This window comes from Drosophila ficusphila, unplaced genomic scaffold (genome assembly GCF_018152265.1).
Source record: "Drosophila ficusphila isolate 14025-0441.05 unplaced genomic scaffold, ASM1815226v1 contig_414, whole genome shotgun sequence".
Lineage (NCBI taxonomy): Eukaryota > Metazoa > Arthropoda > Insecta > Diptera > Drosophilidae > Drosophila > Drosophila ficusphila.
In genome coordinates this window covers 6928399-6950409 of record NW_025064328.1, presented here as the reverse complement: position 1 = coordinate 6950409, position 22011 = coordinate 6928399, and the positions used below count along the sequence as shown (strand labels likewise).

The window sequence follows — 22011 nt, the reverse complement described above, 5'->3', positions numbered from 1 at the left end:
TGAAACCTCACGACGCGTTCGCTCTTGGTCTGTTTTTTATTTTATTTTATTTTATTTTTATTTTATCGTGTTTTCTTTTGGCCAGTCTGGGCCAGCAGCGGTTGTCTGGTCACGTGTAGGGTAGGCCAACAAACGCAAATTACGTTTGACGTAGCTGTGGCTATAGTATGTCCACAATGTCTGAATGTCTGAATGTCCGACTGAAGCAACCCTCACTAATTACATTACATTATATATAACACTTGGCGCAATGTCTTCGTCTGTTTGCAGTTTGTTCACGTTGTGTCACCTGAATTGGAATTTAAATTTTCGTCTTTGTCCGCCTGTCTAAAGGCCCATTTGATACTAGCCTCGATCAAAGAAATTATGTAAACAATTTGACGGGCGGAGGGAAATGGGAAAAGCCAAGTGGGAGAGCTAAGGCTAAGCAACTGGTAGAACTTCTGTTTTTTCTTCCTTTTCATTGTTGTTGTTGTTGTTGTCTGTTTGAACAGTTTGGAGTTTGTTTATTTGCCTGCCTGCCCCCTGTTTGTTCATTTGGCTATGGCAACTACAATGTTTTCATCTAATCAAACCCCGCACTTGTTGTTCATTGGAAGAAATCGAACACTTATATTTGTGCGCACATGCAAATATCTGGCACATATTTGCTTAGTTGACCACGCGAGCCAGCGTTTTCATATTTATTTTTTCTTTTTTTTTGTATTCGCTTGCAGAGGTTAATAACCTGACTCTAAATTAGCCAAGCTCGGCCGCAATCTACCTGAGTTGCTGATGTATCTGTATCTCCGTTACCAAGTTAGCAAGTTTGCTGGCTTCTGACCCCATTCAGCTGCTTTGAAGCTGCTTCAAACCGAACAATCCGAATCAAAATCCGAATCAAAATCCGAATCCGAATACATAATAATGCCCGCTCCAGGGCAAATGCGAGCCGAGTCGAGAAGTGTGTTTTTATCGCGGGGATATTAATTACGAGGGCCAAGCCCAGAAGAACGTGGCTCGCAGAGCGAACGTAAGCTGATTATGCCGCGCTTGTCTATTTACAATCAGATCCTCACAAACTTAATTATGCAACGCGAACTCGCTGGGCATTTGCTCCATTCCCCATTCCCCATCTCTCAGCTTTCAGTTCTGGTGGGGGCGTTTGATTTATCCCCCAGATACGTGATCTCGCGGTCTTCCAGAGCCGGAGAGGATCTCCAGCCAGCCAGCCAGTTGGCTTCCCACCTGACCGGGCAGGTGAGCCGGTGAGTTGCCACAGTCTACAGTCTACAGTCTAATTGCAGTTTGCGTGGCTCGACTTCGTGACTTGTAAATAACAGAAATCATGCCAAAAAAAACCAGCAAAAAGCGTTTTGGCTTAATGATGCAGATATACAAGCGGGCGAACGTGTAATAAAACTGCGTGTTGAATAATTCTTTTGATTGCCGCCGAGTAGGCAAACTCGAGGGGGTGTTGACTTCTACTTGTACGGGAGTAGCCGTCGGATTTCATATCTTAACTTACGAGGCATGTACCTTTGAAATGGCATAGGAAACGGGTTATAAATTATATACTTATATCTATACTTCTTATATCTTATATCTATGCTTCTTTAGTACTTCTCTGATTATGATTGTGAAGCTTAAGGCATATGGATTGCTTTAGATCTGGGATAGAAGTTAGTGAAGTGAAGCTAAACACTATACATATCTAATTCTCTTTGACATAGATCTACATTTTTCGGGGTGATCTCCTTGCCCCACATTTTCACCCAACATTTGTTAACCTATTTTCCCATTGTAAGCCATTTGCATATCAACCCATTTCGTTTGAAACAAAAGGGGTAGAGGGGATCTATCGGTTTTCGTTTGCATTTGGCACACGGGTCTTAACATATTTTCCATTATGCATGAGCAGCCGTCTAATCAAAGTTGCATTGGGAAACTCCAAGACGGTAAAACAAAACCCTTTTCCAAATGCAATCAACTCTGATAACTTGCTGTTTTGCTCTAGTTAATGTTGTTGTTGTTGTTGCTATAGATGTTGCTGTTGCTGCAGTTGTTGCTATTGTTGCTATTATTGTTGTTGCTGTTGCTTTTATTATTGATTGTCAACCTTCAGCGAACAACGTTGTATGCCGCACACGGCGAAGGTCGGCCACTGCGTTCGTTGTCCGTCGCATTTGTTGCTGTTGTTGCTATTGTTGTTGTTGTTGTTGTTGTCGACGAACGGACAAACGGACAGACGGCCTATCGGCACAAAAAACTAAAACTGAACTGAACCGATCCGATCCGAACGAGCTTTGAGCTATATGCATTTACATACAACACTATTCGGATACTAGATGCACATACATATGCCTACCTACCTATATATATATATGTATCTTTGACTTTGATTATATATAGATTGGCCCGCCCGCCCGAGTGTGTTTGTGCAGTTGCGAAATTTGCACCGTTCTAATTAAAAATGGATACGTTCAAGTTAAGGACAGACGCAGCTAATTGAATTAAGGCGACAATGCTCGTGTACAGATACAGATACAGATACTTATACCTATACCTAAGGGCTTTACACCTGCTCTTCTGTTGTTGGCTATTTTGGGCCCCGAAATTATTGAACGTAAAGGTAAAAACACGTAAACACGTAAACTCGGTAAATGGGTGGAGGAAGCTAAACTACTATACTTGTGTATCGACAGACGTCGCCATAGTTTCCCCATTTCGAGTGCTCCGCTTTGTTTTGTTTGGCGTTTAAACAATGGCAAACAACAAGGCGAGTGCGAACAACTTTCAGCTGTTTAAATAGCCTGTGAGAGCCGAAATTAAATATGAAACAAGAAATTGAATGGGATACAAGTATATTTATCGGTGCAAATATAGATACAGATCGACTGGCCTGGCTGGCTGGCTGGCTGGCCGTATGTAGAACACAAATGCTGCCCTAGATTGGGCCAAGAATGCGACAATTTTTGTGTGTGCTTGGGAACACAGTGAACAGTGAACAGTGAAAGGTGTGTAAAAGCACCAGAGTTCTCTGTTTTAACACTATTGGGGGGTCACCCACTGGGTTTTCACTTTATTGGCTAAATTAATTGAAAGAAATTGTGCGCGCCTTGGCAGAATCCCATTTGAATGCTGTTTCATTTTCTTGCTCTTATTTTTTCTTCATTCGGTTGCCAAGCGCCGTCGAATTTCCCCTCTTTTGTATATTTTTAAATATATATTTTTCTATTTTCTGAAGCGTTTTAGCGGCGACACGTTTATCTGTCGCATGCATAATAAATTTCTTTTTTGATTAACCTTTCCTCGTCTTTCTTTCTCTTGCAGGTAAGCCCTCTAATCGAAATTCTCATCGTTATCGTTATCGATCTCTCGCCAATATCGTTAATATCGTTGTGTAAGTACAATCGACTGATTTTCCATAGAGTGTAGAGGTTCACTGACCAGAAGAAGAAACCGAAAAACTTTTCTGTTTGACCACACCGAAATCAAAGAAAAGCGCGTTTGCACAAAATCACTAAAGCCAAACAAAAAGTAAAAACGGTTAAAAAAGATTTCACTTTCACGCTTTAAACGGCAAAACGCAGCCAGTCGAAGATACTTTGTTGCACTCGCAATGCCAGTTGCCGTTGCAGTTGCAGTTGTTGCAGTTGCAGTTGCACTTGTTGTGGCAATGGCAATTGCAATTGCACATAGAAGTTCCACCAGCCGCAAAAGTGAAGATGAAATTTCTGTTTGCTGCGGCTTTCGGTTGCAGGTTTCATCAGTGCCCCCAGCCTGCGGCTTTCACACAAAAAGGCGGCTTCATTTGAAAAAGTTTTCGGTTTAGTTGCGAGAATTTTAATTTATTTCATTTTATTGCCCTTGCAAAAGTGGCTTGTCCTCTGAACAAAATCATTTTTTAAGGGGCAGGACTGCAGGTTTCAAGAGATTTTAGCAAACTAAGTTGGACCTATTTTATCTTTTTTTTTTTTTTAAACTTTAGTTATAAAATAGACAGTTTAAGTTACTTAACATTTGAAAAATTTATAGAGTTTTGTTTCTGTTTTCTTAAAATTTTTTTTTTTTTGTTTTTGCTTAGTTTGGAGATACTCCCAATATGTTAAAAAAAAATGCCCTATATTATGAAATCAATTTGGTGTGTTAGCTGCTTAATTTCCTTTTAAAAGCACTATAATTAAAAATGCAGTGTTTTTTCTCGCCATCCTCTTTATGGTTAAGCACATGTGGAGAGTACACTAATTAATTTGGGAATGGCTTTTGGCTGCTAATTAATTCGGTTTAATGGCGAAAATGAAGGCCTAGTGAAAACCCATCTGGGTTTTCCCCTTGCGACCAAAGAAGTGCATATTTTAAAGTTGGCCAAGAGATCTCGATCTGCATCTCTCGACTTCAGCTTCATTTTCAGCTTTATTTTCAGTTTTATTTTCAGTTTTATTTTCAGTTTTATTTTCAGTTTCAGTTTTAGTTTCGGTTTCAGGTGCAGTTGCCTCAGCGGCTGTCTCATTTTGAGTCTCGTCTCTTCTGGGCTCTCAGGTGCTTGTTTTTGTTTCGGTCTTTATTTTGACGGTGGAGCTGCCTTATAGCCTTATAGTCTTATAGTCATATAGCCACATAGCCACAGATCCACGGTGGTTGTAATGGTGGTGCCTTTGTGGTGGCGCAACGCTTTGGCATGTGCATGTTCATGTGCATGACTCGAGTGCATTGTACAACACACACACAACACAACACACACAACACACCACACACAACAAAGGCAAACACAATTGCCACAACATTGGCAGCAACAATTTGCGGCTTGTTTGGGCTTTTGGGCTGGGCTTTCGGCTTTCGGCTTTTGAGTTGCTTTGCTTTGGTAGCCGCTGTTTGCCAAGTGAAAAGCCTTGTTTTGTTTCCACTAATTTTCACCATTAGCCAGCCGGATTTCCTCTGGAGTTCAACAGGTCAGCAGCCCTTCTATTTGTTTTCCTCGCTCGATGATCGATGATCGATGATCGATGGGCTGTGGGCGGATTTTCCTCATAGCTAATAACAAAATGTCAAATTAAATTTCGTAGTGAATAATAATAACAATAGATAAACAAATGTTTGAAAACTCCTTTCACTTTTTCGAAAAGTTGAAACCAATCCGTCGTCTTAGTCGTCGTCGTTGTTGTAGTTGTTGTTGTAGTTGTTGTTGTAGTTGTTGTTGTAGTTGTAGTTGTTGCTTTTCTGTTGTGTGTTGCTGTCGTGCAACGAAGCATTGCCTGCAGCAGCAGCAGCAGCAACATCGCAGAATGCTTGCCACATTGCCACAGATACACAGAGTACACGAGGCAAGGTGGCATTTCAGAGTTCCACTGACACAGAGACCAACTAAAGCGCAACGCAAAAACGCAACGCAACGCGAGGCGAAACGAATCGAATCGAATCGAATCGCGAATCGAGCCGAAGTCTACGAGCAACCAGCTAAAGATACAGCAACAGCAACAGCAACAGCTACAGATACAGATACAGATACAAGGCGGCGTTGAACGTTGAACGAACTTTCAGCGGCTGCTACTAACCTTTTAGTCACATATTATATGTAGCACATGTACTGGACTCACATCCCCGATCATCCAGCACTTCAAGTCGATTCTGACCCGGCCAAGCGCATCAAATGTAGCGAGTATCTCCTCCTCCTCGTCGAGAGAGAACGAACTATAATTGAAATCGGGTTTCTATTTTTATTACTATTTGATGATTTGACGAGACGACCGCCTGATGATGGCTGCGCACTCGAGTGGAGCTGAGCTGAGCAAAAAGGCAAAGGCATCGACTCATGTCTAATAAGCAGATTACGCAGCTCGCACTTGAATGCCCACACATCGCTGCAAATCAAGGGGTGCTCTTCAAACTCAAATCAAGAATATGCCAAAAACAAAAAAAACAAAAAAAACAGAAGCGAAGAGCAGATTCAGAGCATGTTTAATGACGTCATTTCTGCCCGGATCTATAATTGAACTTCCAGTTTTCTTCTTCTTCGGTTAAGTTTTAATATCATTGCCACTTCTATTCAGAAAAGTTTGTTAAATGTTAACTACTTCACAGGAATCCCTTAAGATTTATACTTTAAATCATTTCGTTTTTATATGCTCGAAGTCACGTATTTTTCTCAGCGCTTTAAATATTCATTACCCACTCACTCGTTGCAGAAGATTTATTATCTCTAATGAAGTGCATCGCCCGCGGATATATAGATAACTACAATGGATTTTAGTTTAGCAGAAGCCACTTCAATGGAGGTAGCGAAAATGAAAGAGATTTAGAGCATGCCTGAGTTATGGGACGTTACTACTTCGTTCGTTAAGTTTTTTAATTGAATCCGCAATTTTCTTGCAAACTATTTTTGTTTTATTTCCAGCCAGCCAGCCAGTCTGTTAGTTACATAATAGCTTTTTTTTTCGTTTAACGGCCCACTCGAAATGGCAGCCACGTAGCTGTCGAGAGTTGTTGTCACGTCGAAGAAAGTGAAATTACAAAATTTGAAAAATCGAACTGAAACCTAAAAGTTGAGCGGCGCGAAAGGGCAGACAGTGGCCAGCAGGTCAACTACTCAGGCAGCAAATTCCAATAGTCCAGCACGAATAGCACTCACTGGACTGAATGAAAAACTCACAATGGGTTCACATACACAGATACAGATACAAATGCAGATAGAGATAGAAATAGAGATAGAGTTTAGATTGCAGATTGTAGATTGCAGTTGATTGCAGTGTAGTGCGATCGTGATTTGTTAGGTCCATTTGCTAAAAACGCTTTGGCCTGCACGTGCTGGTCAAACCCAATCTGAATCTCAATCTCAATCTCAATCATCGCGGACATCATCATCATCATGAGCGGTGATTGATGATAAGCCAAGCGATGCACATATATAATATATAGTCGTATATATTCCTACCCGCCGGTGTACTCTACAAAAGATGTAATAAGCAATCATTTTCTGAATTTTGTTTGTGCAAGCAATTTAATTTTATTTCATTTGTTGCCGAGTCTTCTCTCCGCCATCTCGTTTTTTTTTTTTTTTTTTTTTTTTTTTTTTGCCTGCATATAGTATGACTATATGGTATGTATAAATAAAGCATGTGAACGTCTTCGGGGCAATAAACCCTCGTCGACTTTTGCACGCTGATGGGATGGGGAAAAAGTGCGCTGGAATTGAACAAAAAAACACGATTATTAAATTGTTATTTAAATGAGTTTAAGCATGGCCCAAATCTTGAGCACTTAAGGGACACTTAGCGGAGCCAACATAAATCAGCTGTTGGACTCGAGTCGAGTTGTTTTGCCCAGCGCGCGATCAGTTAATTGCCTTGTTTTCGAGCCCAGTTAGCAGTGAATCAGCGAAACAGCTCAACGGGCCAGGCAAATCCCAACTGAGTTAGTCACCCATCCAGCAGCCACAACCACACATCGCTTCGTTCCCAACCCACATCGGTCGGAATCGGAATCGGTAGGCACTACCGATCACCTCGTTTGCTTGTGGGTCGATAAATGCAATTAGCAATTAAGAAGCCCGCATCTTTATCATTCCGCGAATGCCAGCAGATTGGGCGAGGCCAAAAAAGATACGCCGAAAAGATACTTTTTACCCCGCTAAATTGCTAAGCAAGCCAACTAATCCGCACCTGAATCTGGCACAATCGCCGACTGTAGATACAACTGTTCTTACCCTATTTATATATATCACTCGCGTGTATATATAGATACAGACTGTGTCGGTTGACATTTTTTCAGCTTACCTGGCTTGTTCTACTTAGCTGCTAGGTTTTCCGTTCGCCGATTTCCTACTTATCACTTCGCCAGCGGAAATGTATCTACTTTTTGGGGTAACTTCTTTTTGGTGTCGCCAGCGCGGAAGTAAAAGTGGTTGAAGAACATTAAAACCATATGGTTCTACTACTCCAAACAAACAACTAAGACTTATTATATTCCTTAGGGATTTTCCTTTAAAACTCCATTGTTCGAAAATACTTGTTACTTATTTGGAACTGGAATGGAAATAATATAAATTTGCAATACATCGCTTCTCAAGGTTTAGGAGATTAATGAGTAAACAATGATACTTTTCGAGGAGACATCTCGACCCAAGTGCATCCCCCACAGTTATTGTTTTTGTGTGCTTCACCTGGCTGTCAGGGCTCGTATATAGATACATATATTAACTTGATTCGAGCACAGCAGATGCGATTTGTGTCGATTCCCAGGAAGCAATTGATAGTGGCTAAAGAACAACAGTTTTAGTGGCACGAAGTCATTTATCAATTTTAATTACAACCACCACTACGGCAACGAAATTTCAAAAGTTTAAGTTAAGCGAGGGGGAGGGGGAGGGGGAGTACAGAATGGGGGCGGGGGGAGAATGTGGTAGGCTCCAAGGTCTTTTGAACACAGCAGCGCACACATCGAAAGTATCTCGGAGTTTCGTTGTAAGCGATTTTAATTGATTCCGAGTCAAATTGCCATTAACTGATAGATGGAAGGCACGTCGACAGGGCAAAAAAACCAACAAGCAAGCACACACACCTTATAGACCCCCCGATTCTCCCGATACCCTCTGATAGCTAAATCCACATGCCGAAACTTCATTACTATTCCGCCTAACTGAGCGGAGTGTTTGGCTGTGTATCCCATGGATACTCAGATACTCATCGTCACATTGCCTTGCTGTAATTATAAGTTGCATGATTCTGAAAAGTCACGCTAGAAAACAATGAGTATCGAAAACGACAGCACTCCAGACACATAAAGCACATCAAAATGATATCAAAACTAGGCGAACAGCGATTCGCCATTTTCAAAGCCAATAAAAATACAAAAGTACAACAACAAAAAAAACAGAAACAGAAACAGAAACTATCTAAGAACTACGCAAAAAGTACGAAAACAAAAACAGCATTTGCAATTGAAAGTTTGTTTTTATCGGGTGGCTTTAATCGCTTAATTGAAATCAGTTGATACGCAAAACGAAATTAAGTCTAACTCAATTAAAGCCGCAATAATAGTTAATTTTAAGTCGCAGCTTTGTCAGGTGATTAAGGCAAAATGTTTTCGCTAATTTAGAAAATGTTAATAAAGCCAAATTGTTTGTTGTGCAGTGTCACCGGAAAAACACCGAAAAGTTAATTAAATACTGTGCACAGAAGTCGAAATAAGTAAATTAATGTCTAGCATAACAATTGAAATCGCTTAAAACATCGACCTAAATATTTGTATGCTTTTGTTTTCGTTGCAGGTAAATATTTGCCCCACTCGCATTTTCTTCCAGCGGTAAAGTAATAAAAAAAACGATTAAACAAAACACATACACAATTTACATAACATTTTTTATTTTTTTTTTTCATTGGTTGAGAATAATATTTGCACAAATGTCATGTGCTCGACAGCAATTTCTGTTTGATCAGAATCTTTTGCGTTGATAAATTATTAAATTTGCCGGATATAGAATATATATAGTATAGGTACCGGTTCCGCCTAATTTCCTTTCTATTACCTAATCAAAAACAATTGTGCCCTTATTTTTTGTTGTTTTTGTTGCTTGGTCACTTTCTAATTTCATTCCGTTTTAATGATCTTCAATTAATTGAACTGATCTCAATTCGTGCTTAATTTACTTTGTATCCATAATTAAGTTCTGAATTTGCTGCTGCTGCCACTTATTTTTATTACTATTTTAAACACGAGTCGCAAATGGGCCTATTTGATTGCATAATCGGATGGCTAAAAAAAAAAAAATGGTTGAGAAGAGAAAGACTGACAAGCCCACGAATGAATTAAATTATTTGAGTGCCTATTGTCCAATAAAATCAAATCAAATTTTACCGACTCTCCCTCTCACTCTCCGCTTTTATTTCTTGTCACGTTTCGACTTGGTTCCAAATTTTTGACACAGAAAAGAAATAAGGAAAATTCAACCCGACCAAACCAAAACCGAAAGTCAAGAAGCAACAAAGTGCTGAAAGGTGAAGCCAAAACCAATATAATCGGTAGATAGAAAGGCAAAGGGGAAGGGAAGGGAAGGGAAGAAATTGTAGTTTAAAGAAACTCAATTTCCGGTTTGTCATACCCCGAAAAAAGGGCTTATAGCACTTCCGATCAGCAGTTTTCAATGCAACTCTGTCGGATAAAGATAATACATGCACTGCATCAGCGAATTTAAGACTTGGTTTGAGGTTTTCATAACTATAATTGCTTGTTTAAATAATGGACAGTCATTATTTATAATTATAGAAACAGAATGGGAGAAAAGTCTAAATATAATTATGAAACTTCAAAAAATACTCAAAGTAAAAAATTTTCAAAATAATAATAGTAATTTTTTTTATAAGATAACATTTTTAATCTCTTGAAAGTTCTCATGTACTGTTTAAGAAGAAGGGTAATTAACACTTCGGTTAGCTTTTATTCAAGCACACTCCCCGGTTCTTAAACTGTTGGCACTTTCATTTTCAGTCTGGCTGGAAGTATGTGAAGCTATGCCAAAAACGCAAGTGTATCTGAATCTGATTTCTGATTTCTGATTTCGGCCGCGTGTGCTCGAAGCTGATTTTGTTGGATCGAATTGAATGCGTATTTGAAATGTCGGTCGAACCGGTTTCGGTGTTTGGGGTCTGAGGTCTGAGGTTTTTGGGTATTCGTCGTTGGCCAGTGCGCCTGGCATAACAATTAGTCGCGATTTGCATTCGTGGATCGATGGGGTTAGCCAGCTGGTTGGTGGGTGGGTGGATTGGATAGAATTTGGCCACCACACTTTCGTTTCGGCCGCTCGGCCAAGCCCTGATGAATGGCGGAACTCGAGGTATCCAAAGCCAAGCGTGAGATACAGATACAGATACTACAGATACTACAGATACAGATACAGATACATTCGCAATGGACACGGCTTATTGGGTCAGGGTCGCCCTGAATGAGTCTGCGTCTTGCCAAACAAGCGAGCCGCGTCGCACCAAGACATCATCCATCGGCCGCAGAGCAGATACAGATACGGCTAACAACAAGCAACAACTAACAACAACCAACAAGCAACAACTAACTGGCAACAACAATAGCATTAATAATGGCAACAAGCTTGGCCCGGCTGCGACCTCAGCTCTCAGCGTTTTATATTATATTTCTCGTGTGTTGCCGCCGCCGCGGCCGCCGCTGCAGTGCAAGATGGTTTTGTATCTGCAAGATACATTAACGCTAACGCTCGCCTCAATGCTACTCTGCGCTTTTTCAGGCTTCCATCACGAGCGAATAGGCATTAATCAAGCAATATCCCAAAAATAACCTTTCGAAAAACAAGCGTTGCAAAATGTGTTTCGTTCAAAGCGTTCAAAACGCTGACTAAATTATAACATTGAACCGGCCGACAGTTATTCTACTCGGAATAACGGTAAGGCTAATGAAGCCAAATTATAATTAAGTGTGCTGCTGCATATATTATGGCATCAAAATTTTGTGCCCATCTCATTACCGATTACTGATACCTGATTACTGACGAAGCGCCGCAGAGCTGTCGAAACGGGAATAATATATAGAAAATATATATCAGATAAATACCCCACATATAGCTATAGATTATTGTTGCTAGGCCTTGTGCGTCTCCGTACCAAATAATCATTCACATAATTTGTGTTTATTTTTGGCTATTGTCGTGCCCAATTAACATAATACTAATCTCCGGGGACGCAGGAGATTCCGGCTTATCACCAGTGCGCTGCTCTTTTCCGCTTATCTGAAAATGGTTCTTGGTTTGTTGTTTCGTGTTATTACTTTTTCGGTTTCGCTTCATACTTACATATTTATTTTTGTGGTTCTGCATTGCGGCTTCTTTCGAATATATGTATATGTGTTTATCAATTAAGTTCTCATAGAACACAAAGATAAGGCGTTTCGAAAATTAAAATTCATAAATTTGATAATAAAAACACGGTACTTTAATTGTAGTTTTTCCTTAGTGCATATGCAACAACTACACCTTAAACCCAAGTTCCATACAAAGTAATGATACAGAAAAATGCATTACAAATATGGCATAAAAGCGGCTAACACATACACTTACTAACACACGAACCTAGAGACGTGCTTCTTCTTCGTGTTCGATGTATCAGCTGAGCGAACATCACCCGCATGTTGCAGTGCATCGAATGGAGAGGGGGAACAGACAAAGAGAGAGAGAGTGAGAAAGAGGGGGGAAGAGAGATCGACCGACTAACCCAAAGTAGTATATGTGTGTGCCCTTCTAAAAAAGCCCCAAACCATAAAACTCACTCAAACAGCATTCCACTCAAGCCCCTCGTGACGTCAGCTGAATGGGTCAGAGAGAGAGAGAGCTTTTATTATTTTATTTTCTGCTCTCTCTCGGCGTTCTCTATATAGTTTCTTGTTCGCAATTCAGATTGGAGTTGTTTTTCAGAGCAGGCGGCGAATTCATTTGGTTTTCGAACGCGCAACTTAACGGTCGTCTTTTCTCTCAGCGGCGAACAACAAAATATTTAAGTCAAACGAGAGTGTGAGAGCCGAAATTTAAATTAAAAATCATATGAAATAAAAAGTGCAGAGTGTTGAAGAAAAGAAAAAACAAAGTGTGTGTGTGTAACTTACAATCAGATATTTATTTAACATTCAAGCACGCAAATTAAACCGAAATCGCGGATAGCAAAAGTCGGAGTCGCTTAGTCGCGTTTAGTAGGCGCCAATTGTGGGCACCACCCACCCCGCAAGTCCGCCACCCACCGCCTGCTCCTCATTTTCTTATTTTTCTTCGTTGGTGATGCGGTGCTAAAACAAAATCCACACGGAGTCCAAATTTGTTTTTGCCACACTTAACAATCGGTACGTTAGAAATCTAATTAAAAATCAATCTCGTGTGTGTCAATTGATAGAAATATTAAAAAAACAATATATAAACAATATATTTTATAAGCCCCGTGTATTTTACATGCCAAAATGGTATTCTCGAACATTCCAACTTGATTATGAAAGAAAAGAATATTGTTAGAGCCAAAAATGAATACATATTAATTAGCCAGATTAAAAATACTTAAAAAGGAAATACGTTTGTATCGGTGTAACGATTTTCGATTAAATTGTAGCCCTCTTTTTTTCTGTGTGTATAGGCTTTAATTTTTCGTGTTTGGTTTTTTTTTTTTGTAAGAGACTTTCTGCCATTGTTGGGCTATTTGCTGCTTTCCTTAGCCGCGAATGAGGAGAGAGAAAGAAGGCAAAAAACAACGATTTTCACTTTTATTTGAGACCAGTCTAGGCCAACACACACACAAACACACGAACACTCGCGTACAAACTATTGCACCTGTTTGCATGTCTGGGTTAACCAGCTGCAATGCCATAGAAGCACCGTTATGATAATGATAAAACCAACGATATTGCCTTCTAAAGTTTAAGGTTTACGTATCGCACACAAAACTCAAAAAATGACATGCCAAAACAATTTGTCTATAATTGTGAAATTAATTTCTGATAAGTTAAGATACACAGAGAAAAGTGTAAATGATATGAATTGATTTTGTGAAGTGTACGGTTTTGAATTATACTCTAGTTGATACCACTATATAAAGTTGCTAACAAAACTGGCGACAATATATTTAATTATCCTTATAGTGGGTTTTTGCAGACAAAAACCTGTCGAACAATCACCAACAGTTGTTTTATTGCGTCAAAATCCCCGGGAAGTCGAAAACTATAGAAAGTAATTAACAGGAAAATTATCAATTTTGATTGGACTTCACACTTTGACTAAGCCACTAACTAGCGTGAAGGTGTTAATTAAGTCAAAGAGAGGCGAAACTAAAATATTTAGGAGAGTGGCAGCGAGTTCCTGGCTGCGCTGCTCTCTTCAAGGGCGAATTCTTTGCAATTTCGATTGCCGCCGCCTCATGAAAATGCAGTTTAAACAATTACAATAAATACATGACAGCAGCGGCAGCCGCAATTTGTGCTTGTGCGCGACGTCAATGGCAATTAATAAATAACTAATTGTCTGTCCGGCTGAGCAAAAACAAAAAGAAGGCAAACTTAACTGGAACTGAGTGAATAACAATGCCCGTGTATTTCCACCGCCCACCAGCTCCGCCCTCCAATCCCCCCATCCGCAAAAAGTGTGAACCGAGCCACGCGGCAGTTCTCAAGATGCAAAGATGCAAAGCGGAATCACATCGACCCCGGACCCCAAATTCAGTTATATTACCCAATTCACACGAAAACTAAGCACAAATTAATACGCTCGTATTAGCACTCTCGCAGTTTCTTGACTTCATGTCTTTGACAGTGATGCGCGACATTTCCATATAAAATGGTTTAAAAACCAAAAAAACCGTTATTTATTACTTATTTGACACTACATTCTACATAAAGTCAGATAAAGTAAGCCAAAGGGTAAAAGTTAAATATTTTCTTCTCTTTTCTGAAATATAATTTCTGTACATTTTACCAATATTTTTTTATAAAATTATAAAATTTTCACAAAAAAAGTTTGAATTTCATAAACTAAGGCAATAACAAAAAAAAACCGTTATCATCAACAAGTTATCGACGTAAAAGATAAGATGATTGCCAGATGTACTAAAAAATCGAAAGTAATGTTGAACAGCTACAAATTTGCACCGCAACAAGTTTATAGTTTGAAAGGCCACTCAATCTGACAACTCTGCTCCGCTCTGGATTCGTTCTTTCTGGTTCCGCCGTGAGAATGATATAATTTGGCTGTAGAAAGGCCTTCGGCTAGATTTGCATGTGACTGATGGCTTGTGCAAATCGGCAGGTTGGGTCGCAATCGGGGGTTAACTGAGTTGTTTTGGCTCTACGAGTACACTGTGAATCATGCGCCGCAAGAAGCGGAATCCATTTGAATTGTATTATGGCGATTCCTTAACTCGTTCATCACCCACCGCACCTCTCTGGTCTTTCTAGTCGCTTGGGTCGCCCGGTTCTATCTGTCTCTTATATTCCGCTTAGTATATATTATATACAGATTGTGCGGCTGCCGGCCAGTTATGCCAGAAAATTAAATTTTTTGTTTTTGTGAACGCACAAACAAAATGATAAAAAGAGAGAACCCAAAACTCACACACACACACACACACACCCGCAGATAAAACTTATAGCAGAGATAGAGCTAAACGATATAATAGCCCATGCCATATAACATATAACAGTGGCACAAAACAGAAGGCGAAAAATTGGGGAATGGGATAACGAATAGCAATCGTAGGGAATTAGTTTTTCTTTTTTTTTTTTTTGTGGTTTTTGGGGAATAAAACAGAAGCGTTGCCTCGATAACAACGCGGAACTTTCAGCTCTTCTCTTCTTTTCGCGTTTAGTCTAGATCCGATACGATCCAATCCAAATTCGATGCGATGCCAAAAACTCATGTTGTTGCCTCTTCTTCTTCTGCTTCTTCTTCTTCTTGTTTTGGGCGAGAACGCGAAAAAGTGAAATAAAATAAGCAATAAATAGCACAGCATTTAATGTTTTGCGCGTAGGCTGATGGCGCACACAGCAACAACGGCGCACAGACAGACAGTCGAATTTAGCAAATTTAAAGCAAATTAATTAATTAAAAGAAGCCCCCCGGGCGGCATTTGGCATTGGCTAGATAAAATGGCAAAAATAAATAAATAAATAACAGTGACAATATCATGATGATGAAACGACAAGCAAAACGCAAAAACAGGGTAGGGAGATAAAGTTAGAATGGAAGAGGCGTACATATAAGGCAGTCGCTCTGAAAAACAAACCAATTAAATTCAAGGGAGTTGGAATCGTGGTACCTTCCCACCTTCTCTATTAAAAGCATTTAAATTACAGCAGAAAAGTATTAAATTTGGTAAAGGATTAACTTTCATTATAGACAACTTACTATTTATAACTTCAAATAATCGTTATACTAAACTTGTAGCTATTTAAGATTTAAGCAATGAAAATCTTTTAGGAATAAAACATTATTTGGAACTCAGAAGGTGCAAAAGGTTAAAGGGAAATTTTCAATCAGTTTTCCTGGTGCGAGTTTTCCTTCGTTGTCAGTCGACAACGAGGCTTCCGTTATGTTGTCAGCAGTTGCTTTTTAAACAGATTTCATTCGTTTGACCTCGACATTTCCACCTCCACCCAAAATTCCTAATACAAAATTTGGTTTGGTAGAAACCCCGAAAGCGAGCCAACCAACCACATACAACCACAAAATACAAACAACGATGGTAGTTTAGACCAGTGCAACCGAACCGGAAGATATTATATCTCACCATAGCCATAGCAATAGCCATAGCCCATAGAACATAGAACATAGACCACTGTCGTTCCTCCTTTTGGAAGTTACTTAAGTTTAAGAGCTAGTAACTCGGACTAACTAACACGGCTGTTCTCTTGTTCCACTTGCAGTGCGGGACACTAGACGGAGCCGAACCGTTGTATCATCAGCAGCGCAGCAACAGAATGGACGTCTACCAGATCGACGACGGTTTCCACTCGGACGGTGGAACGGAGACGCCGCCGCCGTCGCCCAGCTCGGGTTCGTCGATCGCCTCGACCTCGGACCACGGATCGCTGGAGAGCGTCGACACCGGCGGGACGCAGCGGCTGGCCGTGCTGTCGTTCGAGCAGGTGAGCAAGCTGCACGACGTCATGGACGAGAAGGTGGCCATACACGGGCGCGGCAACTTCCCAACGCTGGAGGTGACGCTCAAGGACCTGGTCAACCTGGTGCGCCGCAAGCTGGAGGCCGAGGTGACCGCCGGCGGTGCCGGGGTGTTAGTTAAGGACATCCGTCTCAACGGCGGGGCAGCTAGTCATGTTTTAGCCAGCGAGGATCAGCCGTATAACGACCTGGACCTGATATTCGCCATCGAGCTGAGTTCGCCGCGCGTCTTCGATCGCGTCAAGGTGGCGGTGCTCAACACGCTGCTCGACCTGATGCCCGAGGGCGTCTGCAAGCGGCGCATCTACACGTGCTCCCTCAAGGAGGCCTACGTGGGCAAGATGGTGAAGGTGAACAACAACAACGACGGCGACCGCTGGTCGCTCATCTCGCTGGGCAACTCGCCCGGCCACAAGAACGTCGAGCTGAAGTTCGTGGACACGATGCGACGCCAGTTCGAGTTCTCGGTGGACTCCTTCCAGATTGTGCTCGACTCGCTGCTGCTATTCTACGACTGCGCCGCTTTGCCCATCTCGGAGAACTTCTATCCGACGGTGGTCGGCGAGTCGGTGTACGGCGACTTCCAGGAGGCGCTCTACCACTTGCAAAAGAAACTGATCTCAACGCGTCAGCCGGAGGAGATTCGAGGCGGCGGCCTGCTCAAGTACTGCAACCTACTCGTTCGCAACTACAAGGCCGTCGACTCGCAGCTCATCAAGACGCTGGAGCGTTACATGTGCTCGCGCTTCTTCATCGACTTCCCGGACATCAATACGCAGACCACCAAGCTGGAGGCCTACTTGCGTAACCATTTCTGGGGCGTCGATGAGGAGCCGCTGCAGTATCAGTACCTGATGCATTTACGCGAGGTGGTCGAGATGTCCACCGTCTGTTTGATGGGCCACGAGCGGCGACAGACCCTCCACCTCATCCAGTCGCTGGCCGCCCAGGTGCTCTACAACAAGCAGGAGAGTCAGCACGCCCAGGAGCAGTACCAGCAACAGCAGCAGCAGCAGCAGCAACATCAGCATCAGCAGCAACATCAGCAGCAACAGCAGCAACACCACCAGCAGCAGCAACAGCAACACCACCAGCAGCAGCAGCAGCAACAACCGCACCGACAGCATCAGTTCCTGGATCCAGCGCAGCAGCAACAGCAACAGCAGCAACAGCAGCAGCAGACACAGACGCAACAGCAGCAGCCGCAACAGGCGGCCACACTGACCCTCGTCTCGCAGGCACCAGCCGCTGGTCAGGCGCAGACCATCTATGTGCAACAGGCCGCTCCAGCCACCGTGTGCTGCACGAGCAGCGGCGACCAGACGGCGACGGCCGCTCCACAGACCATACAGATACAGGCCGGCCCGCCGGGACTCATCTACGCCAACGGCGTCTACTATGCACCTGTGATCCCCAGCACCATCTGCACGTGCAACTCCACCTGGCTGAGCACGTGATTGGAGCAGCAGCCGCATCAGCAGGAGCAGGAGCAGGGGCAGCCTCAGCAGGAGAAGCAGCAGGAGAAGCAGGAGCAACAGAAGCAGCTGATCCAATCGCAACAGTGGACCAACTTTGCATTGGGATCGACACTCTTGGCTGAGACTGAAACTGAACCACCACCACTAGAAACAGCACCGATAGCACCACCATCTCAGCCACCACTACAACCACTGAAACCACTAAAACAACCACCACCACCAACACCACTAAAACCACTGTCACGAACAGCACCCGGAACCCAAGTCCAAACCCAGATTAGCCCCACGACAATCGGCAGCAGCATTGGCAGCAGCAGCAGGAAGAAGAACAAGGCCAAGACCCAAAGCAAGCAGACAGCAGCAGTAGCATCAGTAGCAGCAACAGAGAGCAGCTGCAAGGAAACGGAAGCAGCAGCAATAACAACCATGACAAGGACAACAAAGAAGAGCAGCAGGACAGGGCAAAAGCTAGCAGCATCAGCAGGATCAGCAGGAGCACAAACCGGATTGGTATCCAGTGAAGAAGTCACCGGAGGAGGAGGAGGAGTAGGAGTCGCCGGAGGAGGAGTCACGGGCAGCTTGGTGCTGACACCTCAGCAGATCAACGGACTGCCCGTCTACAACCAACTGGAGGAGGGCGAACGATCGTCGGCGGTGGGCACCTACAGTGGACAGTTCGCCTACTTCTATCCGCACGACGGCTCGGCGCCCAGTGTGTTGCTGCTGGGCGAGGACTTTTACCTCAACGTGACCGAGCATCATCAACAGCAGGAGCTGCATCCGCATCCGCATACGTATCTGTATCCGCATCATCATCAGTATCAGTTTGTCTGAGATGTCTAGGATCATTAGGATGTCCTGAATGTCCAGGATGTCGAGTGGGAGAGAGGGAGTGAAGTTTGAGACGAAGAAGATAAAGATGAACCATGTTTGCTCGCCTTGCCACTGGGCACTTTACGATTACTGTTGATTCAACGTTCATTCGGTTGGCTTCGTTCCTCGTTAATTAACTGTACGATCAGAGGTCTGTTAAACTGTTCCTTTTTCTATATCCCCCAATTCAACGTGACCGGTGACCGGGGATCGGTCTTTAAATCTTTAAATGCCTTTCCACGGCACTTGGCCAACAGACACGCGCTCCTACTTTAATAATCTAACTACATATGTAACTACCCGAGAGTTTGAACCGCAGACTGAACTTCAGCCGCTGTTAGATGTTGAACAGAGACAACACCACCACCACCACCACCACCAGCACCACTGACCCTTGACCCCCGAAAAAAGGAAGAAAACGATTGCGAATCAACCTGACCATCAGTAATTTGGCTATATATATATACCCTTTTACCACCCTTACACAAAACTTACAACTTGCGCGTTAATTGTGTGAATTGCTTTGCGTACGATAACTAAATTTTAATTTGTAAAACCTTAAAAACAAAAAAAAAAAAAACAAAAACACCGAAAAAAAGTATTGTGAAGCCAAAATTGATTATGTTTGCCCGGTCAATAATCGTTTTCATCTTTTCCAACTTTCTTCAATTTTTTTTGTAATAAACGAACCCGAAAACCTAAAGCAGCAATGACTTAATTTTGGATTTGCCAGCCCCCATATATAGTTTTTTTTAATAAACAAACAGACACACACAACCTAAAAAAAGAAAAAAAGAAGAAGAACAAAAACCGTATGCATATAGCCTGTTAATTACGGATTGACCTTTTTGTGTGCCAAGTGCAGCAGACGAAGGCGGAGTGTTGGGTTCCAGTCTAGAAATTCCAAGCAACAATCTAATTGCAGGCTGAAATGATAAATTAAAGCGATGATATGTAAATATTAGTCAAATTACGAACGAGGAGGAGGGTTCGATTCGGAAGTATTTGTCGGGTGTATCAGAAGTTGCTCAATGAAATTCAAATCACAAAACAAAAGGATAAATTAAAGTAAACTTAAAGTATGTGTAGAAAACTGTTAAAAAAAAGAAAATCTCCAAGCGAAACAGACGAGAAATGTCATATTTTGTAGAATATTTTCGGTGAGTGTTAGGCGACAACAGCAACATATGTGAATGATTGATTGATTGATCGAAGTGTTAAATCCAGCTGGGTGATAATTTATGAATGATTAACTGATATACACTTAAAACGTAAATATGCTCTAAACAACAAATATTTATAGTTTGAAACGAAAAAAAAACACTTCTTCGGGAAAGCATCAAGAAATGTTTGCTTTATGTGTAAGTCTCCTTTTTGCAATTGCAACAAATACAACAAACGACTAAGAAATATATATAGTACTTGTACGCAACCGTAAAAATATATTTATATCCACAACAAATGAAAGACAAACGGTCAACAAACAAAAAACAAAACGGTATAAATCGAAGATGTGTTGTTGATGACGATGAACGATGAACGATGAGCGATGAATGATGAATTATGAATGATGAGTGATGAATTATGAATGAAGAATGATGATTACAATTACGATGTTTCCTCTCCGCGTGCATTCTTTGAGAACTTTGAGAATTGTCTACCAATTACACACTTTTGTATAATGTTAACCCTGAACTTGTGTTTTGAATTTATGTATTAACTTTAGTTTAAACATTGTGACATAATGTACGATGTACGCTGTATGTATGTGTATATATCCAGATTATCTATATGCATATTCGACAAGGTCCAAAGCCAACGTATTCCAATTTGCGATCTGCAAAACATTTTACTTAGTGCAAACTTTAAAACAAACAAACAAACCAGTTAACCTGATACTGAAACCGAAACTCTAAAACTGAATCAAAATCTAAACCAAAAACAGAAAACGGAAAACTTCAAAAACAGAAAGTTAACAAGAAAAAAAAAATAAAGATAGGGAATCTGTCAGAATTCTTTGGTTTTGCCAGCTGCATGAAAAGGTTTATTTTTTATTTGGGTCCCATCGCTAATGCCTGGGCTGGGCGGATTGTGTTTTTACATACAATACAATACAATACAATACAATAAAATATATAGATATATACACATATATATTATTTAGCTGTATGTTAGTTGGATAAGCCTGTAGAGAAGTGGACATTTTTTGAAATATCTCTAGCATGTAATCTTAAATTTATACATTTACATATACCGATAACGATACAAGATACAGATACCAGATATAATTGTAAATTCAAGCAAATCAATCAACAATCCATTGAGATTTGTATATAATATATATACTTAATTACGTATATCTAATTATTATACCAACAAACCAACACACACCTACACACACACACACATACACCACAAGCAGACAGACACCACACAAACACACACACATAAAACACACCAACACCCACAAAACAATATATAAATATTACTTACATATTACATTATATATATAAATGATAATAATAATAATGTATCTATATCTATACCATATACAACAATTACCATACATATTACTTCTGTGCGCTTCTTGCGATCTAAGGAATTTCAATAAAAACAAACAAAAATACCTAAAAAGTATAAAACCCACGAAAAATACAAAAAAATATACAAAAAACAAAAATATAAATCCGTTCCGAGCATTTATCACTCTGGCTGGGGTTTTGGATATGGGGACATGGCGAATGGAGCGAATGGAGGAGCTTGGGGCTCGAGAAGTTCGTTGGCAGATTCACCGCCATCCATAACCAGTTGGCCAATGGAATGGAATGGTGTGGTGGTCAACTGTTTCCTCCTTTCCAATTTTATGGCTAACATCTGCCGATTATGAGCGAGCGGAGTTGGGGACCCGTCGAAATGCATCTTGGGACTTAAGACACAGCTCCAACCTCGACTTGGAGCTCCCAACACCAAACTCCAAACTCCAGCTGGAGTTACAACTTCATCTTCATCTTCATT

At 41.4% G+C, this 22011-nt stretch overlaps 1 protein-coding gene across 3 annotated transcripts in view; it reads left to right on the top strand.

The window, feature by feature from the left end:
- The window catches only part of LOC108101497 (terminal nucleotidyltransferase 5C), a 46663-nt gene extending 28481 nt beyond the window's left edge, over positions 1 to 18182 (top strand). For 2 of the 3 annotated variants that reach the window (XM_017205855.2, XM_017205856.2), the window contains one exon: positions 16390 to 18182. In XM_017205855.2, the coding sequence (XP_017061344.1) occupies positions 16390 to 18102 (1713 nt within the window). In that variant the 3' untranslated portion in view covers positions 18103 to 18182. Of the gene's footprint in view, positions 1 to 12413; positions 12829 to 16389 lie in introns of those variants that run through there. The other variant, XM_017205857.2, reaches the window with a different exon arrangement.
- The last annotated feature ends 3829 nt before the right edge of the window (positions 18183 to 22011 follow it).